This window comes from Prenolepis imparis, unplaced genomic scaffold (assembly GCF_030444845.1).
Source record: "Prenolepis imparis isolate NDT839.2.m4 unplaced genomic scaffold, iyPreImpa1.0 SCAF_11, whole genome shotgun sequence".
In the NCBI taxonomy this organism is placed as follows: domain Eukaryota; kingdom Metazoa; phylum Arthropoda; class Insecta; order Hymenoptera; family Formicidae; genus Prenolepis; species Prenolepis imparis.
This window is the reverse complement of record NW_028141169.1, coordinates 13,890,818-13,918,729: the sequence shown is the minus strand read 5'-3', so window position 1 is coordinate 13,918,729 and position 27,912 is coordinate 13,890,818. Positions and strand designations below refer to the sequence as shown.

Sequence of the window (27,912 nt, the reverse complement as noted above, 5' to 3'; positions counted from 1 at the left end):
AAGAGAGAAAGAAAGAGAGAGACTAAATAAGACATTTTATATAATATAAAGCTCTCTCTCTCTATTTACGAAGATAACTATTTTTTTCAAGAACAAAAAAAATCATACGCATAATTACACCTTTTATAAATTTATAAATGTTAAAAATTGTTTCTAGAGGGGAAAAAAATAACAACATATACAACTCCGGTCTTGTATCATTATCAACAATGTTGTGACTCTGTCTTGTGTATTATATAACATAGTCGCACAAGATATAAATTCATACGAATCCAAAATTTTTTGATTTAATAGCGAGAAGTAGCTTGTGTCGTAACACATGACGAGAGCTGTACAGTGGAACATATAATCGGGAGATACATGTATTCGCAGTTGGTAGATGCGCGTCGTCCGCCGGCCGAATTGTTACGGTCGGCATCGGCTGGAAACCGTCTTCGCTTGCAGGCAGCGCGGGAGAACCAGTCCAAAAATATACCTACGAATAAATATATATAAATAAATTATCATGTCAATATACAATTATAATTTATTTATTAATAATTTAATTTATTAATATAATTAATTTTAATATAATTAATTTTAATATAATTTTAATATATAATTTATTTAATTTATTAATATAATTTAATTTATATTAATTCAAAATAATTGTGTCAATTTATAAAAATTTAAGGCTCCTAGCTTCTCGCATCTATATATATGGCTTCTCGCCAACCATGTAGGAATTGTGACGTCAGAGGCGAGAAAACGCACGCTAAAAGTTCTTAGATGCCATTTCGAAATAAAAAGATATTTCGATAAAACAGCACTTCAGATGGCTTTAGCACACTCTTAATATACCTCGAAAACTCTCCTTTTCCCTTTATAATCAATCAACAGCTGTAAAATGATTGTAATATGAGGCCCAATCCGTCTAGTCTTTGCACATGCGCAGTTATTCCGCATGACAAAGTCTGATATCACGATCATTTTACGGTTGTTGATTGACTGTCAAGGGAAAAGAATAGTTTTCACAAGGTATTTTAAAGATGTGCTAAAGCCATCTAAAGTAGTGTTTTATCGAAATATCTTTTCATTTAAAAATGACATCTAAAAATTTTCAGCGTATGCTTTCTTGCCTCTGACGTCACAATCTAACATAGCCGTGGCGAGGACCCAGGAGCCTTAAGATTAAAGATATAAAGATTATTATTTATAATTATTATATACTACTAAGTATCACTGATTGTTACACATGTTAATACAATTATAATTTATTATATATATTAATTCGACATAATTATGCCCATTTAAAAATAAAGATTTAAGTTAAGATTAAAGATATAAAAAATCTTTGAAAAAGATTTTTGTTAAATCTTTGAAATGATTTTTTCAAAATTTTATTAATATGATTGAATTGAGATGTTCTTACCACGAAATATTTGTATAAAATATTTTTTGACATCTCGAATACTTTTCGAGATTTAAATTAAGATTAAAGATATAAAGATTAAAATTATTTATAATCAAGATTAATTTAGTTATTATTAATTGTAAGATAAGATATAAATATTAATTATAAATTATTAATCATAAATATATACTACAAATAAATTATAAAGATTTGAATTTTTAAGTAGGCACAAATAACACCAAAACTTATTTTTAACTAGATAAAGTGTTTCTTATAGATTTGTGGGTGTTGAAAACGATACCGCAAACCAAATTTTACTAGCACGTCAAATTTTCAAAATAATTGAGGTTTAATGCGTAAAAAATGGCTTTTTTGCGATATTTAAGATTTTGTGTAAAAAAGGTTAACGTTATCTGGAAAGTCTGATCAAATATCATAAATCATGGCTAAAAAGTAAAATATCGAAATAAAAAAAATGCGTTTTATAGGAGATCAACAATACATTTATGACTTCTGATCAGAATTGCAAAAAAATAGGAATTATTTTACAAAAAAAAATTAAATATTGCAAAAAAGCCATTTCTTGCACATTAAACCTCAATTATTTCGAAAACCTGATGTGCTGATGAAAATTGGCTTGCACCATCGTTTTTTTAGCATCCAAAAATCTATGTAAGAAATACCTTGTCTGATTTAAAAGAAAAAAAAAAAAAAAAAAAAAATTATAAACTAGTGTAATTAACGATGGACGAAAATTCTTACCAAGTCCTGCCTCTCTACGTGCGACATTTTTTCAACGATGGACCACAACCAACGTTTAAATTTGACCAATCGTTCCGTCGATTCGCCAGACTCGTCATTGAATGACGTATACGATATCAGAACCGACACGTTGATATCCCCGACTCCGTTCAAGAGGAGTCTCAAGTCTTCGGATGTCAAACCATCGAACGCTCCTTCGGGAAGGACGTCGAATACCCCGTCGCGCATAGCATGCAGAGCCTTTTCTTGTACCTTGATCATACGAACTTCAGCATATTTGCGTACGTAATCATATACATTATTTGCAGTCACTTCTATGTCGCGGCCGTTGGATATCAGCTCGATTGAACCACCACCTTCCTCGGGACATAAATCAATACTGAAATGCAAAATGACATTTGTGACGACAATAGATGGAAACAAGCGAGTCTTGATTTTACCAAAACTAAGAAATTTACTTGTAATTCTGACAGAATTTTTGATTTTTCAACCTATGTTTGCTAAATATTTTATTTAGAAGATTTGTATAATACTCATTATATATCAAGTAAAAAAAATATATGACTAGATAAAATATATAAAATTATACCTGAATGTAAGATCCAACGCCGAGAATAAACTATTACTGTCCTTCGTTTCAGCATCGATAACCAGTTGTCGCAAGCTTTCATAAATAACAGAATCGAAAAATGCAAGATCGTGGAAACGTATAGGCCTTCCTAGGATGTATTTAATTACATGACGATTTAAAAATAGTGGGCAAAGCTCATTTTGTAAGAGGCACAATCCTATAAGTCTGAAAAAATATATAAAACAAATTTTAATTATTATTATATGTGTACTTTTTTTCCATATATAGAATCAAGCACTTCAAAACTCACCTTCCTACATTCCTGAATGCATTTAATCGTTCGTAGCTGCCTCTGCCCTGTCTTGGTGTATAAAAACCGCGTTTACCAGGAGAATAAAAAAGCGGTGCGTTGTCCTCGGTGTCGTCTAAAATGCTATTTTCCATCTTCTTCTTATTCGCCGCGCAACGTTCGGTTAAGCTAAATACATCGAGATCTAGCATTTCGCTGGTCAAGTCTTGAGTATGACTGTGAATCAATTCAAATGCCTCTTCCACTTTCAGTCGAAGAGCGTCTTCTGAAGCCAATAACATCAGCAGTTGGGCCGGTGACAATTCCAACAACATACCAGTTATCTTTTCAGCCAATGCTGGTCGTAAAGCGTGTACCTATATTAACCAAATAATAATAATAGATCAAAAAATTGATAAAATGAATTTCCTTATTACTAAACAAAATATAATTTTTTAATATTTTTTTTACATGCGCATAATGTAAATATACTTTAGGATATAATCTATCGCCGAGCTGTTGTTGATGCATGGTCAAATGATCGTTATTAGGATGATTGATCGGCAAGGGGTGAGTGCTGGACGATGAGCTTCCAGGTGTGGAACTGTTGTTTCCTTCGATCGTATTGGATGGATGAAAGGAACGAGCATCGAAAGATAAAGTCCGGCGCGTCTCACGACATTTTCCAGAGGAACGTGTATTCTGAAATAAAATTGTATAAACTAATATATCATATAATATATTCGTATATTATAGAATGTTTCATTTTAAGACTCCTGGGTCCTCGCCGCGGCCATGTTAGATTGTGACGTCAGAGGCGCGAAAGCACACGCTGAAAATTCTTAGATGCAGTTTCTAAATGAAAAAATATTTCGATAAAATACTACTTCAGATGGCTCTAGCACACTTTTAAAATACGTCGAATCTATTCTTTTCCCTTGACAGTCAATCAACAACCGTAAAATGATCGTGATATCAGACTTTGTCATGCGGAATGGTTACGCATGTGTAAATTTTACAGCTGTTGATTGATTATAAAGGGAAAAGAACAGTTTTCGAGGTATTTTCAGAATATGCTAAAGCCATTTGAAGTGCTGCTTCATCGAAATATCTTTTTATTTCGAAATGGCATCTAAGAATTTTTAGCGAGTGTTTTTTCGCTCTGACATCATAATTCCAACATGATCTGTGAGGAGCCAGGAGCATTAATATAGTTGAATATTTGCTGAAACTATGACTGTGCGTGACGAGAAAATATTTCATACACAAGTTAAAAAATTCTCGAGAGGGGAAGGGGGGGAGGGGGAATTAATAATCTTGAATTTTTATCGAGCATTTTTCAAGGTCATTTAAAGGTCAATCTAGGATTTTTTTAAATAGACCCTAATTTTCCATATAAATTTATTTTTCACGATATTTGGCATGAAAAATTGTAGGATGGCCATAAAGTGAATAGTTTACGACATATATTGTACTTTAATATGGCATAATTTTATATAAACTATGAAATATGTCGTAAAATATTCATTTTTCAATTATCTTATCTCAATACCTATTTTATGCGCAAAATAATGAGAGAAATCAATTGATATAAAATATAAAGAAAACATATAGTTATTTTTAAGAAAAAGTGTGTAATTTGCAACTATAAAAAATGAAAGGATAATTCTATTTTAAAAAAACTAGGTTGACTTTCAAATAACCTTTTAGTTAAAATTCAAGATTAACAATTTTTTCCTCCTCAAAAATCTTTTAACTTTTATGAAATATAAAATATTGAGATATTTTCTAGTTTCATCAACATTCGACCATATTAATTAAAATAAAACATCTTGCATATAAAAAATTAGAGACTCTTTTCGATCGACATACTTGTCGTCTGAGATCACGATCACGATCTCTGCTTTTCAGTTTCTGCAAAACATTGTATTGCGTGTATTTCGATCCTACTTGTGCCGCTTCAAGATTCGGAAGTTTTTCATTCGCGAGTAATGCCTAAAAAATATAATAATAATGTAAATCCTTTTATTAACTGAGAACTGTCTTACGTTATTTTATATTTTACATCTTTTTACAAACCTCAGCAATTGCGGTATAAAAGCTTCGAGTAACACCGGCTCCCTCGCCAGGTTCATCCTTGAAAAAGACTTTAACTCGATTCACTGCCAAAGGCGGAGTATTTGAAGCTCTTCTATTATATATATTATACTGCGTATTCAACTCTTTCATCGTCTGCACCAATAATTGCGTTCTGTCTCGTTCCACCTGGCAAATGATGATGATGATGATTGGTATTCGATAATATAATTTTACATAATATAGTTTATATTAATACAGGATGTCCAATTTTAATCGACCACCAAAAACTTTTTTATTTTTGATTGTACAACAAAATGTTTCAAACAAAAGTTGTTTGATTTAAAGGAGGACAGAAGATAACGCTACTTGACTTTTTTCTGAAGGATGCTTTTCAAGGTCATTTAAAGATCATTTATGTTTTTTTAAATTTTTTGGTCATCTTACCCTTAACTTTTTATGCTGAAAATTGCAACAAATTGATTTATATATAAAAAAAAATATAGTAGTTCCATTTAAAAAAAACAAATGACCTTCAAATGACCTTGAAAAGTGCTCTTCAGAAAAAAAGTCAGTAGCGCCATCTTTGTCCTTCTTCAAATCAAACAACTTTTTTGTTTGAAACATTTTGTTGTACAAAATCAAAAATAAAAGTTTTGGGAGGTGGTCGATTAAAATTGGACACCCTGTATATAGCATAACTGTATATACCATATGTGTATTCACACAGACAAGTCGTTAAATCAACACGGTTACCTTGATAGTGATATCCTTTTGCTGCGAATTTCTCAGTTTCTCCATATCTCTACGGAATTTAGCCTCCTTCACGGGAAAGCCTCCTAATTCGGATACAACGGAACCAGCTTCCAGGCCTACATCTTCCATGAAGACCCGTCCGAACAGATCCAAGGCCAATCGCCATCGTCCTAACAAGATGTTATGCGAGATATTCGTCCCGATCGACGATACCACTTTGGCGGAGTCCACCGGACTCGTTTCGACGGTCTCGTGAGCAGATATCTCGTGACTCGAAGCGGCCGGGTCGACCTCTTCGGATACGTTTTGACTGTCGATAGTTGGAACAACCAATATCTCAGGCGCACCGGATATTTTACTCGTGTTTGATTCCTTCGAAGAATAAGTTTCCAATCAATAACAGACATAACGGTCAAAAAAAAATGTAAGTGAGACAAAAATTACATGTATGTATCACTTACTGATACTGTTCCAGCTCTGACTATGACGCTCCTATTATTTTTGCACACGTCTTTACCTTTGACGCTCGCTGTTGCATCATTGCTTTGATTATTCGTAGATACTATAATCGGCGCTCTATCAATTTGTTCCGCTATGATGGGGTGTCCCTCATTAGGGTGACTACATGATTTTAATTTATCCTGAAATTTTGTTAATTGTATTAATTATATTAATTCACAAATATATATATCGGGTGATTCATTTTAATCTTATAAACAAATATTTGGAAATCATAAAGTTTTAAGAAAGTTTTAAGAAAGAATGTATCTCAGGCAAAAGTTGTAGGTTTCGAGGGAAACATATAATATCGTGACCTAGAATTGCCTTTGGATGGCGTTTTTCAAGATTAAAATAAAGGTTAACCTATAGTTTTTTAAATAAAATCACCCTATTTTTTACATCCTTGCAATATTCAGCATAAAGAATTATGAGGATAAGATGGTTAAAAAATGAATAATTTACAAGATATTTTATACTTTATTTTATGATATAATTTTACATAAACTATAAAATATTTCGTAAAATATTCATTTTTCGATGATTTTACCTCAATATTTTTATGCATAAAATAAGGAATCAATTGTTGTAAAGAAAACACATAGTTGTTTTTATGAAAAAATACATAGGTACTAGTTGCAATTTATATATATATATACATATATATATACATACAAACAATTGTGTTTTCTTTACAATAATTGATTCCTCATTATTTTATGCATAAAAGTATTAAGGTTTTAGTAAAATTATCGAAAAATAAATATTTCACGAGATATTTCATAGTTTATATTTAAATTAAAATTACATCAAATCGAAGTATAAAATATCTCGTAAACTATTCATTTTTGGCCATCCTACCTTTATAATTTTTTATATCGAATATTACGAGGAATCCATGTATGTAAGAAAATAAAGTAGTTCCTTTTAAAAAAAAACCTGGATTGATCTTTAAATGACCTTGAAAAACGCACAAAATCAAACCAATGGCACTATCTTATATCTGTCTCAAAGTCAGAAAACTTTACTGATACAAAACATTTTTTTCTAAAATTCCGTGATTTCTAGATATTTAACTGTTCAAAATAAAATAAACACCCTGTATATACAGTGTTCCATTTTAAATGAGCCAAGCAGATATCTCTAAAAATATGAAAGATACGGAAAAACGTTTCAGACAAAAGTTGTTTGGTTCGAAGGGAGACGTAAAATGTGCATTGATGTGACCTTGGATAATCATTTGAAGGTCACATGAAGATCTTTCAATTTCTTAAATGGAAACTCTTATTTTTCAATGCATATTCTTGCAGCTTATCTCGAGAGCTTTTCAAAACACTATAATAAAATATTTTTTTACTCAGTACTTTTCGAATTATAATGCTTGAAATTCACAGTATTTTTTGACATAAAATACAAAATATCTTGTAAAATATTTAGTTTTCGTTAATCTTACCTTAATATTTTTTGCATAAAATAATTAGTCAAATCAATTGATGTAAAGAAAACGCATAGTTATTTTTAAGAAAATGTATACAATTTGCAAAATTTTGTTTCTTAAAAACTATGCAATTTCTTTACCTTTACACCAATTGATTGGTTTCAGGTTTCATTATTCTGTGCATAAGTATTAAGGTAAGATTATCGAAATGGTTTACAAGATATTTTGTATTTTATGTCCAGTGTTGGGTAGTACCTAGATACATGTATCTAGATACAGTATCTAGATACATTTTGTGTATCTAAGCCTGTATCTGAGATATATTCAAATTGAAGTATCTGTATCTGTATCTAGATACAAAATATAGTATCTGAATTGCTTTTCTTAGATACATTTTCAGATACATTTTCACATATTTCTTTGAATTGATCAATTCTTTAAATTTTTAAAAGATCAAGACCACGTAAGAAAAAACTGACAGTGCTCGACATGGAGTTTCTCTCTTATTTATCAGACAAGCAAAAAGATATTGAACTTTAAAAACAAATGTTTCATATGAGGAATATACGTACTATATATTACATCAATATATAGCACGTGTGTTCCACATATGAAATATTTGTTTCTAAAGTTTAACACAATTATATCAACACCGGTTAAGCGATTAATTATATTTAGCATTGGTGGTCAAATTTTAGTATCACGGCGAAATAGTTTGAGTAACGATATCTTTTTGAGGCATTTTTGATGTGTTAAGATTAACGAATAAAGCCGTAATGTAAACAAAAAATATTAATAAATAAAAGATTTATTCAGTATATTTTGTGCATATTACCAATATTATGATAAAATATAATAATTTAAAAGTATCTGATATGTATCTGAGTATCTGTATCTATATACATTTTAATTTGTGTATTTATATCTGTATCTAGATATATTTTTTCATATGTATCTGTATCTGTATCGAGATACATTTTAAATGTATCTTACCCTTCACTGTTTATGTCATAATACTGTTATCTTTCAAGCCTCATAACTCGAAAAATACTTAACGGAAAAAAACTTTATTATAATGTTTTGAAAAGCTCTTAAGATAAACTACAAGAATATGCATTGAAAAATAGAGGTTTCCATTTAAGAAATCGAAAGTGACCTTTATGTAACCTTCAAACGACTATCCAAGGTCACATCAATGGCACCATCTTATGTCCCTCTTCAAATCAAACAACTTTTATCTGAAACGTTTTTCCGTATCTTTCATATTTTTTTAGATATTTGCCTGGCTCATTTAAAATGGGACATCCTATATATGTATATACTTTTCCTTAATATTTCATTTGTATAGGATATTACCGTATATTTGATGGAGCTTAATTCCCCGGTGGAGTTTCTTCTCGACTCTAAATTAGAAGAAGTGGAAAGCGGTCCCTGTACAACCTGACTGAATGTCGGAGTTGTCAAGTTGTTACGATTATCAGTACCCCTTGCGGAAAGACCCAGCCTCGTTGGCAGACCTTCCAAAGAATTTTGACTACATCCTGCATTGGAAGCTGGCTGTCTCGGGATGCCGAAGAGATCTTCGCGTCTCGAGTGCGGCTGCAATAAATGCGGCTGATCAGCTAACGGCAGCGCTTCGCCTATTACAGTGTCAAATGGATCTAGAGGCGGGCAACCAAGGCACAAGGTAGAATCTGATCTTTGTAAGAAAGGGTGCTTCCTTCCTTTCGGCGTCGAATTGCCGTGATTTCCAGTTCCGCATATGGGTACTTGAAGTAAATCCGGATAATCTACAGAATCTGTTTCCATAGCAGTCGGTGCTGGCGAATTGTATTCCTCGCCCTCGTCATTGTCATTTTCATCCTGCGGACAAAGGATCGAAATTGATATCACATCATTACCAGAATGTTTACTGAAATCTTGTAAATAAAAATTTTGTATCTATTTATAAAAATAAAAAAATAAAATATACATAAAGCTACTTTCACACACCTGATCATTCCAACTGGAATAAGTGGACGATTCTTTCTGAGTTTCGCTTCTGGCAGCGAGAGGCTCCGAGAGAGAACGCATATAATATACAAGCGCATCAAACACATAAGCGACGTGTCTTAAAGCCGAGACGTCTAAAACCGGTAAACTGTCTCTATGTTCGCTGTTGTGGGCTCGCATTAAAGATAAGCAATATGATAAGAATTCGCGCCTCGCCGAGTGCGCATCGCCACCTGAAATATATCGTAAAATATATATATACAGGGTGTTCAATTTTAACTTTGCCATCGAAATATCTCGTAAAGTCTAAAAGATACGAAAAAATGTTTCAAACAAAAGTTGTGTGGCTTCAAGGGGGACATAAGATAGTGGAAAAGATTTGACCTTGCATAGTCATTTGAAGGTCACGTGAAGGTCACCGTCAATTGCTTAAATGGAACCTACTACTTTTCTTTGCATATTCTTGTAGCTTATCTCGAGAGCTTTCCAAAACCCTATATATGAGTTGAATTTCATTCAGAATTTCCTGAGTTATAAGGCTTGAAAGTTACAATACCCATTACTCAAGATGTACCACGCGGAGGTTGCCTAGTCGGATTTACACCTCTCTTGTGTTCAGAGAAAGATTGGAGAATGATCCAGCCAGTGAAGGCAAAATCGGTGGTTGATCCAGCCAGTAAAGGCTGTCAGAATTGACAGTTTATTCATAATGAAATATTATAAAATCCTTACTAAGAATAATAGTTTTTCTTAATCACTAAATATGCTTACAATAAACAGTCAAGAAGTACATTTTATGTAATAAGGTAGAGCGGGGCTTTTTTGTCCATGGGGCAACTTCGTCCAGCGATAATGTTTATGTTTCTAAACAGCGCAAATTTAATATTTGAAAGTCATGTCTATACATGCCTTCACTGGCTGGATCATTCTCCAATCTTTCTCTGAACACAAGAGAGGTGTAAATCCGACTAGGCAACCTCCGCGTGGTACATCTTGAGTATTGTAACTTTCAAGCCTTATAACTCAGGAAATTCTGAACGAAATTCAACTCATATATAGGGTTTTGGAAAGCTCTCGAGATAAGCTACAAGAATATGCAAAGAAAAGTAATAGGTTCCATTTAAGCAATTGACGGTGACCTTCACGTGACCTTCAAATGACTATGCAAGGTCAAATCTTTTCCACTATCTTATGTCCCCCTTGAAGCCACACAACTTTTGTTTGAAACATTTTTTCGTATCTTTTAGACTTTACGAGATATTTCGATGGCAAAGTTAAAATGAAACACCCGTATATATTTTTGTGTTGAAAAAATTTCGTCTAATTGTAATTGTCGAAAGAGACTCGCATAGACTTTACATGTAATCAAGTACAAGTTATGTACAGGTGTACAAAGTGTTGAAATCTCTTATTTTTAAAATTAAGCGGTTTCGACATCTTTTTTTATATCTAACACTCTGTATATCTTAGAGAACATGATGGAAATATAAACAGTCCGATATATAAAAATATATAACAAAGTTAAGGACTTGTAACAAATTACAAAGCGAACCTTCGCGTTCCCTACTGCTCCTCGGAGGTTCGCCAACGCCTGCAAAACCAACGGTGAGTCGTGTTGAAGCTTGAGGAGTGGAGATATTCGAGCTCGTAGCGATATTGCCGCGAGGGTTTCGACCTGTATTTCCTTGTAGAGTCAGCGAAAGCGCGGCCGTGTTCAATAAACCGCTAAAATTACCACTGGACAATGACGGAGTGTTATTGAGAGGATGTTCGGGATGAGTCGGATCTGCGCTACGCGTCAAAGATACCCCAAATCTCAATTGTGCCTCCGTAGCATCCATCACCGTGAGCAACCAGTCCCAGGTAGGCTTCAAGTGCGCTTCTAAATATGACTGTGGACAGGAGAAAAAAATAATTTGTCAACTTGACTTCTTCATAAAAGCTATTGAGTGTAATGTGATGTGAACTAGGGACCAAAAAAATAGATTCAAGTTTACTTGAAGATTTTTTTCTCGAAGTAATTATAAAGAATTCAAAAGCATGCAAGCAAACTCGAGCCTGCTCATAAGAGACACTTAATTCCATCGCTAAATAAAACTTTGGAATGATTGGAGCTTATATATACCTGTAAACTTAGAGCGTCCTGAAAGGTGATGTCTATCAATCGTGGCAGGGTGGGCGCTAGATTCTTATAATCCTGCATAATGACTAACAGATCGGCGATTTGCCGGATAACAATTCCGAATGCTCGCGCCAGGCAACTAGCAGTGGTCCCCATGGTTATAGGTTCTTGCGCAGTTGCGACGGCCGACGTGGCAGTGGTACGTCTTAAGGATGCGGGATCAATGAAGACCAGATTACTTCCACCTGTTACGCGTAAACCCGCCGTGCGCGTATTCGATTCGCGATTGCGTATCGCCCATTGCATGTACACAGGTGCAAGATTGTTACGATGCAAATGACCGGACGATCCGCTGAAATAACGTATAAGCAATTATTATACATTACCAAGTATACGGGGTGTCCCATTTTAAAAGAGCCACGCAAATATTTTAAGAAATATGAAAGATGCGGAAAAACGTTTCGGACAAAAGTTGTTTGGTTCAAAGGGGGATATAAGATGGTGCAATTGATGTCATCACATGGGCCTCATATTACAGTCATTTTACAGCTGTTGATTGATTATAAAGGGAAAAGGATAGTTTTCGAGATATTTTAAGAGTATGTTAAAGCCATCTGAAGTGCTGTTTCACCGAAATATCTTTTTATTTCGAAATGGCATCTAAGAATTTTCAGCGTGTGCTTTCTCGCCTCTAACGTCACAATCTAACATGGCCACGGCGAGGATCCAGAAACCTCAAGTATTTTTCGAGTTATGAGGCTTGAAAATATTTTACATAAAATACAAAATATCTTGTAAAACATAGTTTTTGGTAATCTTACCTTAATACTTTTATGCACAGAATAATGAGACCAATCAATTGGTGTAAAGAAAACGCATAATTGTTTTTAAGAAAAAATATATTGCAAATTGTATACATTTTCTTAAAAATAACTATGCGTTTTCTTTACACCAATTGATTTGACTAATTATTTTATGCATAAAAATATTAAGGTAAGATTAACAAAAACTAAATATTTTACAAAATATTTTGTATTTATGTTAAAAAAAATACTGTAAACTTCAAGCATTATAATTCAAAAAGTACTAAATAAAAAAATACTTTATTATAGTGTTTTGAAAAGCTCTCGAGGTAATCTACAAGAATGTGCAATAAAAAATAGGGGTTTCCATTTAAGAAATTGAAAGGGACCTTCATGTGACTTTCAAATGATTATCCAAGGTCACATTAATGGCACCATCTTATGTCTCCCTTCGAACCAAACAACTTTTGTCTGAAACGTTTATTTTTTATATTTTTTGAGATATTTGTCTTGCTCATTTAAAATGAAACACCCTGTATATTCTTTCCCTTCCTCATACTACTAGGATACATCATTCTTTCGTTCCGATTGTTTATGAATCATCTTATATGGTACCGTTATATTGGTAATAAATGTATAATGAGATCGACAAAAGATATTGAGAATAGTTTTTACCTTCTACGTTCCAATTGTTCATCACCAATTTGGAATTCCTCATTATCTTGCTCATCCGTTTCTCCGGCTTCGCTTTCATCGTCCTCCTGCTGGCTCGACTCTCCCGACTCGTCCTCGGGAAACAGTAATATCGATCCCATTCCACCATCAGAACCAGCAGTCGCACCAGTTTGCACGCTACGTTGCGCGGACGCTGCATCCTGATTGCTATGATTGTCATCCGAATCGGATTCAGTTTCCGCCTCCGCTAAAAGGTCCAGTTCTGTATCCGATTCACCATCTCCGGCCTGTTCCTCGCCTACACCACCGGCATTCGAATCAATTTCACCGAGTGGTTGACCAGCAGTGGTTCCAGAAACACCTGATTCCTCATGTTCGCTGATATCGCCATCCATGTCCATAGGTATTTCTATAGACCAGCGTAATAAATGTTTATAAAGTTGGAAACATGACAACACACATGTTATCTTACGTGCAAAGAAATGCATTCGTTATTAAAGAAAAAGAAAAACTATGATTTTTCCTTATACCTTCTCCACCTTCAGTTTCATCTACAGCAGAAACGTCTCCCCTTGAAATTGCTATATTATTATTCGCTTGTTGCGTTTGTAACGCTGCGTCCAATGATTGTGAACTAACACCGCTGTGAGGTATCAGAGGCTCTATAGAGAATAATTCCTCCGAACCGTTTATCACTTCAATATGGGAACTTGTTAACGTGAACGGTGCGGTTGGACGTGCTACGCCTAATCTGACTGGTGCTATTAATGAATCTGCTGTTTCACATAATTCTTCTACAGCTAATTTGATCAGTGCTTGAAAAACTTTTCGACACTTCATTAAAGGCTGCGAGGCTTGATTTGTGCTGTAAAAAAACAGTAAGCAATTTTTTTAATATGATATTTTTATACAGATATACATATATATATATATATAAAATTATATATAATTATATAAAATTTTAATATTAATTACATATTAATTATATAAAATCTTAATCTTAAAAAATATTTGGAGGAAAGAGAATTTATATATATATATATATATATATATATATATATATATATATATACAGGGTGTATTTAAATAAGTGCGAAAAATTTTAGGAGATGATTCTTTGTCGAAAATTAAGGAGGGTTTCTTATATAAACATATACTCTTATATCCCTCCCTAAGGAGTTACACTTTTCTAAATTATTGTTTTTTCTCAAATTTCAGATAAATTAACAAAATTAAACTTGGTGGATATTTTCCACTAATAAAAAGGATATCTATTAATATTTTTTTGATCTTCCTGTATCGTTATAAGGGGATGAAACCAACAACCCCTGTTTAATTTTTTATCAGAACTTTTTAACGGATAAGAGTATATGTTTATATAAGAAACCCCCCTTAATTTTCGACAAAGAATCATCTCCTAAAATTTTTCGCACTTATTTAGATTCTCCCTGTATAAATATAAATCTTAAGAGAGATAGATACAATAAAATATATATACAGGGTGTCCCATTTTAATTATATAATCAATATCTCTGAAATTATGATTGTAACGAGAAAATATTTCATACAAAAATTAAAGGGTTTCGAGGGAGAAAAAAGCAATAATTATTTTGTTGAGTATCTCGAATTTTAATCTTGAATTTTAGCTAAGGTCATTTTTTTCAAGATCATTTAAAGGTCAACCTAGTTTTTTAAATGGAATGATCCTAATTTTTTTTTGTAAAAATTAATTTCTCGCAATATTCATAAAAATATTATAAGGCCAGGATAGTCAACAGTGTATATTTCGTATTTTAATTTGACATAATTTTACAAACTATAAAATAACTCATAAATATTCATTTTTCTTGACAATTATAATTAATGATTTTAATGTATACTTTTATGCATAAAATAATGAGAAGAATCAATTGATATAAAGAAAACATAGTTATTTTTAAGAAAAAATATTGTAGCTGCTAGTGTCAAATTATATGCATACTTGAATTATATAAAATTTATATAAAATTATATTAAAATAAGTTACAATTCAAGAGTATCAACCTTTTTCACCTCAAATTTTAATTTTTATAAAATATTTTCTCGTTATAGCCGTATTTGAGACATTCGACTATATTAATTAAACTGAGACATCATGTATAAAAGTACGAATATTTAAAAAAAACGCGAAAACTTTACCTTCGTCTTTTCGTCGTGTTTGGTGCCATTTCTATAGTGAAAATAACAAATATACGTGCTACGGATCTCACAAATCGACGCGCTACATTATTTGCCTCTTCCTGTCGTCCAGGCACAGACTCATCTTGCAATTCTCTAATCAAAGTGGTAAGCAATGTATCTAGCATCTGTCAATAGATTATAAGATTCGTTAGGATTCTGTATAATAATCTACGCAAATAAAATACCTATACAGAAAAATAAAAAAAATAAAAAAAAAAAATTACAAGTTGCTCGATTTCACTATACTTACTTCGGCGCTACATTTAATAAGTAAGGAATGCGTAAATTTGTCCAGCAATGCGGTACCACTTTGCCGGCATAATTGTCCCTGGTCGCCGAATAACTGATTGGTTCCATTTTCAGAAACACCTGACATAATCATACATTGAACGGCTGGCCAGTCATTCAATAATCTCTCAAGTGCTTTTCGACTAAATCGAGGAGGCTCCAAATCATGATCCGGCATATCTGAATCTGTACCTAAACCTGTAGAAAAAGTTACGTGTGTTTATTTAAGTTTATCGATTACATGTATTCTACAAGGATGAGACAATTTTAAAGATATATTGTTTGTCGCGAGAAAGCTTTATATAAAACAAAATTTATGTAAAATTTATACACACTGTTTTAAATTTTTATTATACAAGGTATCCCATTTTAATTAATATAATCGAATATTAGAGCTATGGGCTGTAACGAAAAAATATTTCATACAAAAGTTAAAAGATTTCGAGGGAGAAAAAGTGGATAATCTTGAATTTTAACTAAAGGTCATTTTGCAAGGTCATTTGAAGGACAACCTAATTTTTTTTTAATGGAACCACTCTAATTTTTTTTATGTATAAAGAAAACATTCAAATTTCGATCATTTTATCTTAATACTTTTATGCACAGAATAATAAGATCAATCATTTATATAAAGAAAACGCATAATTATTTTTAAGAAAAAGTATGTTGCAAATTGCATACATTTTCTTTACACCAATTGATTTGTCTAATTATTTTATGCACAAAAGTATTTAGGTAAGATTATCGAAAACTATATATTTTACAAAATATTTTATGTCAAAAAAATACTGTAAACTTCAAGCACTATAATTCGAAAAGCACTGAATAAAAAAATACTTTATTATAGTGTTTTGAAAAGCTCTCGAGATAAGCTGTAAGAATATGCATTGAAAAATAAGAGTTTCCATTTAAGAAATTGAAAGTGATCTTTATGTGACCTTCAAATGATTATCCAAGGTCATATCAATGGCACCATCTTATGTTTCCCTTCAAACAACTTTTGTCTGAAACATTTTTCCGTATCTTTCATATTTTTTTAGATATTTGCCTGACTCATTTAAAATGGGACACCCTATGTAATGAAAAAGTTGTAAAATATATACCGTCCGATGTCGGTGCTTTACGACTAGCCGAGGTTGATCTTTGTCTAGGCGCTGATCTAAATTGGCGTTGTTCGACCAGTTGCCTTCCGACTGTTTGCACCAAGAATAACAAAATACTCTCACCCCTACAATACAATATAAAACATAATATTTATTATTTATTATATGTATTAATATATAAATTATTATTTATTATATGTATTAATATATAAATTATTATTTATTATATGTATTAATATAAAACATAATATTTATTATTTATTATATGTATTAATATATAAATTATTAATATATAATATTTTATATAATAATTTATTTAAGAAAATTATATAACATTTATGCACCATGTATATACATAGTTCGCCGGGGACTAAATTTTACCGTGAATTAATTTTCGTGGCGAGATCGGTGCTGTTTACGAGACGACACAGTAAATCGTATCTCGCACCTTGATGACCGGCGATTAAAGCACGACATTTACATTTTTCCCAACAATCACAGTATGCTGTAGGGGAAGTTATCTTGAGTTTGCAATCGTGGCCTCTGTGACAGACACGAGCGCATTCGGTGCAACAACACAAGGATCCCGTCAAACCGCAGGTTCTACATTCGAAGATGTCCTTAAAATAAAAAAAAGGAAGTTTAATTTAATTAATAAAGAGATTTTCCATGTAATTAACTTTTTTTACATATAGTATTATATTCAAAATACTTGATTAATATGTTCAGCTCCAGTCCATGTAAAACTACACGTATCATTGCAACAGGTAACAAATAGCGGAGATAGATCCGGACTGGCATCAGCTGGCAGTATCATGACTGAAGTATCCTTTGCATCTTTACCGACTTTTTGTATAGTGTCCAATAAAATAAGAGCTGCATGATATGCACGAACCGATACGGCAAGCATGAGCGGAGTTTGTCCTTGAGCATCCCTTTATAGAAAAAAAAATATATTTTATATATAAAAGGAATCGTTGATAAAAAATATATATTTTTTTAATAATATATTAATATATTAATATATTAATATATATACATATATATATATTTTCTTTTAAATTTTAATCATACTTTGCTGTTAACAATTCCTTCAAGTATGGTACTAAAATATTATTTTCGCACATATATTTTAATATAAGCAGTGCATTATGTCTCCTTTCAACAGAATCTATAATGTATGTATTATTTGACGCAGTCCCAATATCTAAAATAATAATATTGCAAAAATTTAATTAATTGATCATAATAATAGAGATTTCAATTATCTAAAGTAAATGTTACCAGTATAGATTACTTACTAGATTTATTCATCATAGATATGCTAGCAGCACCTATGCTTAATAAACTGTCCTCCTCTCCAGACGTATTATCAAATGCTTCAGGTGGCCAACTTAATGTCGGAATTGGCTCTTCTATAGGTGCAGAAGTATTGTCCACTGTGTTCGATACTAATTCACGTTCGATAACTTGAATAAAATAAAATCAAATGTAAAATCAAATGTACAACATATCAAAAGAAAAAAAAAATTACGATTCTTATTGTATACACAAGTAATATTAAAATTATTGCGCATCAAATATATATGTTACCTTGTTCAGCTTCTTTATTGGAAGTTGGGGAACACATGTTGACACAAGCATGAAGTATATTTCGATTGCCATCACAGCGTTCTTTTAATATCACTTGGATTTGCGAGTTTGCATTCGAATACGTCAAATTGTTCTCTATATAAAATAAAAAATATCTTACATATTACAAAAATACTTAACGGAAAAAACTTCATTATAGTGTTCTGAAAAGCTCTTAAGATAAGCTACATGAATATGTAATGATGAATATGTAAAAAATAGAGGTTTCCATTTATAAATTTCAAAATGAACTTTACATGGTCTTAACAATGCTTTTTAGTCACACTAATATTACTACTTAATACGTCACTTAAAGCCCTACAACTTTTATGTTTGAAACATTTTTTTCAAAAAGCCTTTGTTTTCGAGATATTTAACTGTTGCAGGACTTTTGAGACACCCTGTATATAGTCACATCTATTTATTATCTACTTACTTAGATCTTGCTCCAAATTACAAAACACTTGCTTTACACTCTCGTAATCACATCGCAGTATACGTGGCATGAGCAAAAGATTGTCGAATGCTAACGCAATAATTGCAACCTGATTCTTCAAGTTGGACGAATTGGAGCAGCTAGAAATAGGGATGGTTGCTGCACCTATACAATTTACTGGCACCAGATCCAGCCAATTTGGATCACGTATGGCATCAGCGCAATCTTTTGCGATGGGGTAAATGGTGTTATTACCATCTCGTAAAATCATGGAACACTCAATATTCTGAAATGCAAAATTATTATATATATTGAAATTATTATAAGTACTATTATTATCAACATACTTCTCCTGCACTTGTAAGATTGATATTCTGAGGTTGCAACCCCAAAAATGATGAAATATCGGATGGAATATAACGATCTTGAACGTATCTTCCTGTACTTAAATTGTACACGACGTAACTCAATTTGTTTCCATTTTTCAATATAGCATGAATGCCTATAAATATTTTTTTATTAATCTTCCGAATATAATTTGCCTCTACATTTTATTTTAATAGCAATAATAGTACCTTGTCCATCAATGGATATAGTCAACAAATTATCATTCGAACTTTCCATAATGTTAACTCTTCTCGGTGTTCTCTGGAAACAATCCGGAGCCCGTGGATTTAACGATGATTTAATTACTTGTAGCTCGTCTTTACGTAAAAGTCTACAATCTGCTAATAACTTCATTGGCTCTTCCGTTGTAAAATCTTTAAAGTCTGATGGACTAAAATCCTTTTCTTTAATCTCCTTTTCTTTCGAATCTCTTGAAAAGAATTTAACTGCTACGTAGCAACCATCAACTTTTATAACTTTTCCTATTAATAATATGAAAATAAAATTATATAAAATGTATTATATGCAATTTACATAAAAAAATATCAATATTTTATTGATAGCTGCAAATGATAATCATACCAATAGGTACAGTTTTCACATCTTCGACAAAGACAACATCTTTCAACTGCCAATCCTCTTCGTCCTTTCTCTCAAATTCTCCTTCACTTCGAGGTGTTATACGTTTTTGCCGTTCTAAAAAGGATTGCAAAAAACTTTATTGATAGATACATTAAATACATCTCGATGACTTCTCTTTCAAAGTCTTATAATATTTAAAAAGTTGTCCAACAGGGTGTCTACTCAAATTTTGTAAAAAAAATTCCCTGAGAATTCCCTGATAAAAATAAAAATATAAAACAAACAAGATAAATATATAATACAAAAAGTAATTTATTATAAACGTCTCAAGGAATACTAATTTATTTAAATTAATTATTTATTAAATTATTAAATTATTTATTAAATAAATAAAGAGTACTAATTTAGCTACACATTTTTCCTTGAAAATAATTGTGTTTACCAATCGATTCTTCTCATTATTTTGTGCATAAAAGTATTAAGATTATCTATTTAAAAAATTTATTGAACAATTTTCTATCAAATTTATAATTTATATAAGATCTTGATATTAAAAATAGATTGTCAATAAAAAAAAATCACATAAAATTTTAATAAAAACTTAAATGCTGCCAAAATATGTTAGACATTAAATATGTTAGACACGTTTCTTAAGTGCTAAATAAGAATAGAATTAACAAAAGAATCATTTTTTTTTAATTCCCTGAATCCAAATCAAATTCCATGATAATTCCCTTTCATTTTTCAAGATTGAACAATATTCTCTGACCAGGTTTTCAAGGTTTTTCCCAGGAGTTACACCCTGTTGGATTTCTGACATTTAAGGCTCCTGGTTCCTCGCCGACCATATTGGAATTATGATCCAGGAGCCTTAAATAAATAGAATGTATCTTACTGTGACTTGTTGTAATGCTGCCAGTGTCGCTGCAAGTACTCGAAGCTGGTGATGGTGGTGGAGGCATATCAAGTCTGTCAGCTGTTTCCTTATGATTCGGTTTGTTTACAACTGTAGTGTTTCCGTTTCCATTAGACTCGCGTTTATCAGCGTTTGCGTTAGAGGCATGCATACCAGCAGGTAATATTTTAAATCTACAAGTAGCATCTACGTTCCATGCTGCTGATAACAACTGTCCCACTTTTGGTACACCATTAGCTATTGTGAATCCTTAAAAATAAATTATTATATTGTTTAAAATTAATATATATTTATAAAATTAATATATATTTATAAAATTAATATAGATTATTTATAAAATTAATATATATTTATATAAAATTGTTTTATATATATATATATATATATATATATCATACTTAAATTATATAATATTCGAATTGTTTGTAAAAAATACGCGGAAGTTTTTTTACCAATAGCTCCTGGTTGGTAAACTGGACTATTTTTCATGCATACATGTGTCCCATAACTGATGTCGCTTGATAAAACAGTGGATGGCCTATGCTTGCGCGATTTTGCTTTGTATTTTTCCCACAGTTTCTTACGTTGGGCAAATGGCAAAACGCCCCTGAAAGAGAGAGACATTTGAAAATCTTAATCTTTAAGGCTCCTCGCCGACCATAGGCATGTTGGAATTGTAACGTCAGAGGTGAGAAAATACACGCTAAAAGTTCTTAGATGCCATTTCGAAATAAAAAGATATTTCAATGAAACAGAACTTCAGATGGCTTTAGCACATTCTTAAAATACCTCGAAAATTATCCTTTTACCTTTATAATCAATCAACAGCTGTAAAATAACTAATATGAGGCCCAGTCCGTCTGGGCTTTGCACATGCGCAGTCATTCCGCATGACAAAATCTGATATCACGATCATTTTACGGTTGTTAATTGACTGTCAAGGGAAATGAATAGTTTTCGAGGTATTTTAAAAGTGTGCTAAAGCCATCTGAAATAGTGTTTCATCGAAATATCTTTTCATTTAAAAATGGCATCTAAGAATTTTCAATGCGTGCTTTTTCGCTTCTGACGTCACAGTCTAACACGGCCGCGGTGAGAACCTAAGAGCATTAAAAAAGAAAAAAGTTATACTGACCACCAATACAACGCTCCACTTTCAAGTCTCGCAACAGTGTACAAAGCACATGTATAAAGTGATGCAATTTTATCCAATGTAAATTCAGTGAAAGCCTGTGCTGGATGCTCAAGACGGGAAGCAACATGTCCTAAGAGTTCATCAAGCCAAGTCGCTACTTTTCCAGTCTCCGTACTAACGGAACATCGAATTGCCGTAGCAGATATATTGATTACTTTTTCCGTTGCCAATGCCAATGGAATAGTTTTTGGATGGTGCACATTTGGATTCTACAAAAAAAATCAATAATATATATTTTGTGCAAAGATATGTAAAAAAAAAAGGATATAATTGCATCGTTAAGAGCTTGTAAAGTTACATCTGTATTTTTATACGGTTCCGATTCTGTCCATTTCCATTGGTACAATTGTCCCGATGCAGAGACTGCAATTAGCTCGCTGTAAAGCGATACGATTTGTACAAAACGGGGTACTGGATCGCTGCTGCGATCATGCCACCATTCTAATTCTTCAGATATCCATAGTGGGCTCTGCGAAGCTAATTCCTTTTTCTTATTATCTAGAATGTCAAAATACAAAATTGCAGCCCTATTCGATAAATTGGTACATATACACATACACAACGCACAAATTATAATATTAATAAGTATCAGGATTAGGTAAGTTAATTTATTTTTTTTAAACTATATAAGTTAAGTTAAAGTTAATGGCTTATAAAATTAATTTAGTTACGTTAAAAGTTGCATAAACGAAAAACTAACTCAGTTAAAAGTTGAGTTAAGATTACATTAACTTAAGTTAAATCAAAAGTTAATTTTTAAAAACATTAATATTTATATTAATTTAAAATACCATAACTTTAAAATTTTTTAATTTAATATTTTTTGTTAATTTTTTAAATTTTATATAAAATAACAAATAACAAAATAACAAAAAAAAATTTTTTTATAGGAATGTATTTTTTTCTTTGCAATTACAATTATGAAAAAAATAAAATCTAATAGTACCTTTATTTATTTCATAATAGAAGAATGTATGTAAGAATGAATCATAGAATGATGTTCTTATTAAAATTTGTTATTAAAAATTTAATTATCCAATGTTTAAGTTTTTATAGAAAAAAATAATGACATTCAGAAATGAAAAGTTTTTAACTTAGGAAAAAAGTTAATAAGTTTAAGTTTAAAAATAACTAGTTTAAGTTAAAAATTAACTCATTTAAAGTAATTAAGCTTTAAAAGTTATTAATTTTTTTCTTTAGGGGGGTTAGAGGGGATGTATGAAATAAAAATCTCAAGTATGAGATTATTCCATACAAAGACTTGGCAGTATACCAAGTAGTAAAAATTCGTGCCCTGTGCACAATTAATTTAATTCCAGCGAAAAATTAAATTTTCGTTGGAATACGCAGCAACATCCGCGTTCGGCTCTTAAGGCCTATCACTTATATTTATATTTGTATTTTAATACGGAAGAGCCTTAATAGTAATTCTTATTGTTAATTTTTTAAACTTTTTTATTTAACTTTTAACTAATTAACTAGTTACTACCCAACTTTGATAATTATTAATTTTGCACAAATTTTTATTTTTAAAATACCTGAATCCTTTTCCCACGAATCTTTCAGAGCAGTTTCCAACCAACGTCGCGGTCCATAATATTGACGATCTCGCCACCTGCTAAAACTATCGCGGTCTCTATCTCTTTCATGGGATGAACGCTCGCTCTCTCTGTCGTTTCCTAAGCGTCGCGAAGAACTTCCACGACTGAAAATGTTTTATTTTAAATATATATGTGAGAAATATGTACAAAATATTCCATAACTGATATTACAATTGGGAAAATAACAATTCTACATAAAAAAATAAGTCGAAATTTTATAATCCTTTGTTCTTGAGAAAATTGATTTTCAGAAATTGATAATATATTGCGTCTTTTTAAGCTTGAATCTTTTTAGTCTTGCACAATCTTATACCTTCAAATTTATATTGAGTTATTGAAATATGTATGTCAATCTCTCAAAGAAAAAAAAAATTTTATCCAGATACACGCAATTTTTCTTCTTAAGTGTAACTTAAATTAAATTAAATTATTTTACTAAATGGAAAATATTGTATATTTTTACATTTATATTCTATACTATACACTATACTTATATTAAGTATAGTATTAGTCGAGAAAATATGATACAAGATTATTAGAAATCATTTAGCTTAAAAAAATGTAATGTTATTAATTTTTCAAATTTAAAATTTTATTTTCTCAGAAACTATGGACGAAAATGTTTAATATTAAAAAATTTTATTCTATATTTTCATGTAAAATCATCTTCCTATTCTTGTATCATTAATTATGACACCCATTTATAAGTGCTCATTAAGATTAAATCTAAAAAAATTAATTACTGTCTTATTCCCGTGTATCCAAACATATCTTCAGAAAACATAGAATCAGCATCGATTATAACTGAATGCTCATTGCTAAAGCCGCCGTCTAATAATGATATAAGATCTTCCGGAACATAACTGTCTGCTGCGTCTTCCGCATCATCACCCTCTTCGTCCTCTCGTGACAGAAGATTGTTTACTGCTAAGTTAACGTCTAAATTTGTACGCTATAACAATAATATCATAATTATTTTATCATGTCTCTTGTTACCATCTCATTCTTTTGTAATAACAATAACAGTGTAATAATTATAAACCTGTAATTCTCTGATAATCAGATTACGACTTTTTCCTTGCAGTACTACTTGCGCCTGAGATATCAGATCTTCCGGTACAAATGGTGCTGGCACAGATGGAATCGGGCGTGAACTGCCGCTGCCTCCCCCTCCCATAATTACTCCTGGCGGTCCTATGCGACTACCAGCACTACTCCCTCCGGCACTGCTGCCTCCGCGAATTGCAGAACTGTTACGCATTATCCGTGCTCGAGAACGTGACATTCCTGTTCTACTACTACTGCTACTATTTCCATTTCCGTTTGGTGTAGAATTAGAATTTCCAACATGATTTTTACTTGTACTACAACAAAACACACACATATATATATTATTTATATATAATTTATAATATAATTTATAATATAATAATTTATAATTTATAATATATTATAATATAATAATAATTTATAATATAATATATATAATTTATAATATAATTTTTTATTTTTATTATATATATATATATATATATATATGTATATTTATTATATATTATATATATTTTATATATATATAATATATTATATATACATTATACATATATACATATTTTATATATATTATATACCTATATATATGCACACACAGTATTTTTCAATAGTTGCAACAAACTTAAAGGGATGGTGTAGCTCTCATTAAATGAAGTAACTCAAAGTGTCTACTCAAATCTTGTACAAAAGTTCCCTGAGAATTTCCTGATCTTCCAAGTATTTTTGTTTAAAATTCCAAATATAAATAAGAAAATTTAAATATATTTTGTAACTTTTTAAAATAAGTTTCTTTATTGTATGTGCTTTCTATTCATATTGTAAAGAAAGTACCAAGAATGTAATTTTTCTAGTATTTAATATTAATTTATTAATCGTAAAATTTATTTGGATAATATATAACAAAGTGCGAAATATTACAATTTATAAATGAACACTGAAGATATATGCAAAAATATAAAACAAGAAATAATTTATTATAAACATCTCTAAGGAATACTAATATATTTGAATATTATTAAAAAATTGAACTATTTTACAAAACTTACTTAAGACCTTGATACTAAAAAGAAATTGTCAATAAAATCACATGGGATTTTAATAAAAACTTAAATATTGTAAGGATATGTTAAACATATGTGTTTCTCAAATATTATTAGAAATATTAAATACAAGATCTTAAAAAAAAAACTAGCCTTAAATCTTTTAAAAAATTAATACGGCCTATTTTCAATTTAATAATAAATGCATTTTTTTTCTATTCTAAAAAACAAAAATTAAATAACATTTATAAAATTAAATATTTAAAAAAACAAAATATATATTATCTATTTTTTTAAATATACACATACAATGTTGCAATATAAAATAAAATAATTAGACATAAAAAATCGTTAACAATCCCCAGTTTTTCCAAAGAATAGACACCCTGTTACATAATCAATGTCTAGTAACACTTTGTAAAATTTTCCAGAAACACCTTGTATATATAGATTTTTCAATTGAACTATCTTTACATTTTAAAATATTATATTTGTTTTTTTCTTTCTTTACTTACTTTCTATTAGGTTCATTTTTACTCAAGTCCAATCTATCAGATAACACTGTAAATGCAACTCGACATACTCTATTGTCCTCTGTAAGAAGGGCGATATGCGTTGGTCCTACTACAACACGCTTTATAGATACTTTTAAGCCATTGAAAGCTGATGGCGTTACAAATCCATATCTATTGATTTTATCTGCTACTTCTCTCAGCCTAAAACAATAGAAGTATAAGTATAATAAAATATAATAAATATTATATAAAAAGAATATAATAAATATATGAAAAAATGGTAATTCTAAAATATAATTTTTTTAAACTAGATCATTAGAATAATATATATATATATATATATATATATATATATATATATATATATATATATATATATATCTCTCTATATAAACAAGATATAAATTTTGATTTGTATAATTATATTTGATTTGTAAAAATGATTTGTATAATTTATACATATTAAAATAGAAATATAAAATGTAATAAAAGTGACAATTCTAAAATATAATTTTTTTTAAACTAGATTACTAGAATAAACTAGATATAATTTTGATTTGTGTAATTCATATTAAAGTTAAATTTTTTTATAAAATATACTTTCTTCGCCATTTTCTCTCTTTCATAATAATATGACAATATATCTCAAAGGCTACGATCAAGACTGCGCTACAAATGCTTCGCAACATCATTCTATCTTTATTCTTCTGGAATGTAGAACAAAGGTAGAATGATGTTTCGAAGCATTTGTAGCACAGTCTTGACCGTAGCCATAGTCATTAAATTTTCAATAGTAGCATTAATTATTCATTTAATTGCAGATGCTGTTAAATATATTATAATCCTAAATTAATACCTGTATAACTTCACTAAAAAAATATTTAATATACAAGCGTAAAAACAAATTACATCACATTTATAGATTAGCCACAAAAGTATGGCATTATTTAGTGATCGAAGATGATATACGTTCATATATGTATACATGTAAATATAAACGCGATAAAGTGAGAAATGAGAAAAATTGAATATTGGAATACGACGTAATTATTGCAATGCATATTGTAATATATAAAAAGAAATATCTCTCGAAACGCTAAAAGAGAATATACGTGCACGATAAAAGATATACCCTTAATAGAAAACCGATAACGGATGGATATTCCTCCTACCTATCGATAAGTTGGTCGTCCGTTCCTGGCAAAGGATGAACAACGAAATGTATCGAAGTCATAATGCCTAAAATTCATATGTACCCCCGACCCGACTAATTGTCCCGAAATTGTCTTTTTTACTGTACACAAAATTTCACTAAACGACAGCAGAATTGATATTCGGCCATGTTTTTGCTCTGTTGTTACGTGTTCTCAAACGTAGATTTGTGGCACGAGACTTTCCGCGTTCCTAAAAGCATCCTCTTTCATCGCAGTATAAAGCCTGGGACTCGATTCTTGAATTCATTCGCAAGAGAAACATATACGCAAATTCGGCTCTTACAGAAAAGTTGCAAGTTGATTGGCTATTGCATGGCTTTTAGCCAATCAATTTGCAACTTTTCTGTAACGCTGG

At 30.8% G+C, this 27,912-nt stretch overlaps 1 protein-coding gene across 1 annotated transcript; it reads right to left on the bottom strand.

Annotated features, from left to right (window-relative positions):
* Positions 1-27,716, bottom strand: Hyd (E3 ubiquitin-protein ligase hyd). Its single transcript, XM_083049133.1, has 36 exons — positions 27,516-27,716; positions 26,344-26,544; positions 24,778-25,099; positions 24,479-24,687; positions 23,673-23,839; positions 22,433-22,632; positions 22,075-22,343; positions 21,392-21,546; positions 20,919-21,188; positions 20,024-20,137; positions 19,630-19,923; positions 19,402-19,556; positions 19,055-19,340; positions 18,580-18,714; positions 18,288-18,455; positions 18,061-18,193; positions 17,699-17,921; positions 17,368-17,606; positions 16,987-17,111; positions 15,846-16,081; positions 15,554-15,720; positions 13,906-14,240; positions 13,376-13,784; positions 11,901-12,249; positions 11,328-11,667; positions 9,776-10,008; positions 9,140-9,646; positions 6,309-6,488; positions 5,848-6,219; positions 5,095-5,280; positions 4,888-5,010; positions 3,508-3,717; positions 3,037-3,392; positions 2,745-2,951; positions 2,156-2,534; positions 1-475 (listed from the first exon to the last, which is right to left on the bottom strand). The coding sequence occupies exons 1-36, from the start codon at positions 27,575-27,577 to the stop codon at positions 263-265; spliced, it is 8,529 nt and encodes a 2,842-aa protein (XP_082905259.1). The 5' UTR covers positions 27,578-27,716; the 3' UTR covers positions 1-262.
* Positions 27,717-27,912: the final 196 nt, after the last annotated feature.

What these genes read in the sequence shown, in the direction of transcription:
- Hyd (XM_083049133.1), bottom strand. Translation starts at nt 27,577, where the DNA reads ATGACTTCGATACATTTCGTTGTTCATCCTTTGCCAGGAACGGACGAC. An exon ending in TGTGAAAACTGTACCTATTG is followed by an intron (nt 19,924 to 20,023) that starts GTATGATTATCA and finishes TATTATTAATAG; the next exon opens with GAAAAGTTATAAAAGTTGAT. An exon ending in TAAGCTCCATCAAATATACG is followed by an intron (nt 6,489 to 9,139) that starts GTAATATCCTAT and finishes ACAAAATTTCAG; the next exon opens with GATAAATTAAAATCATGTAG.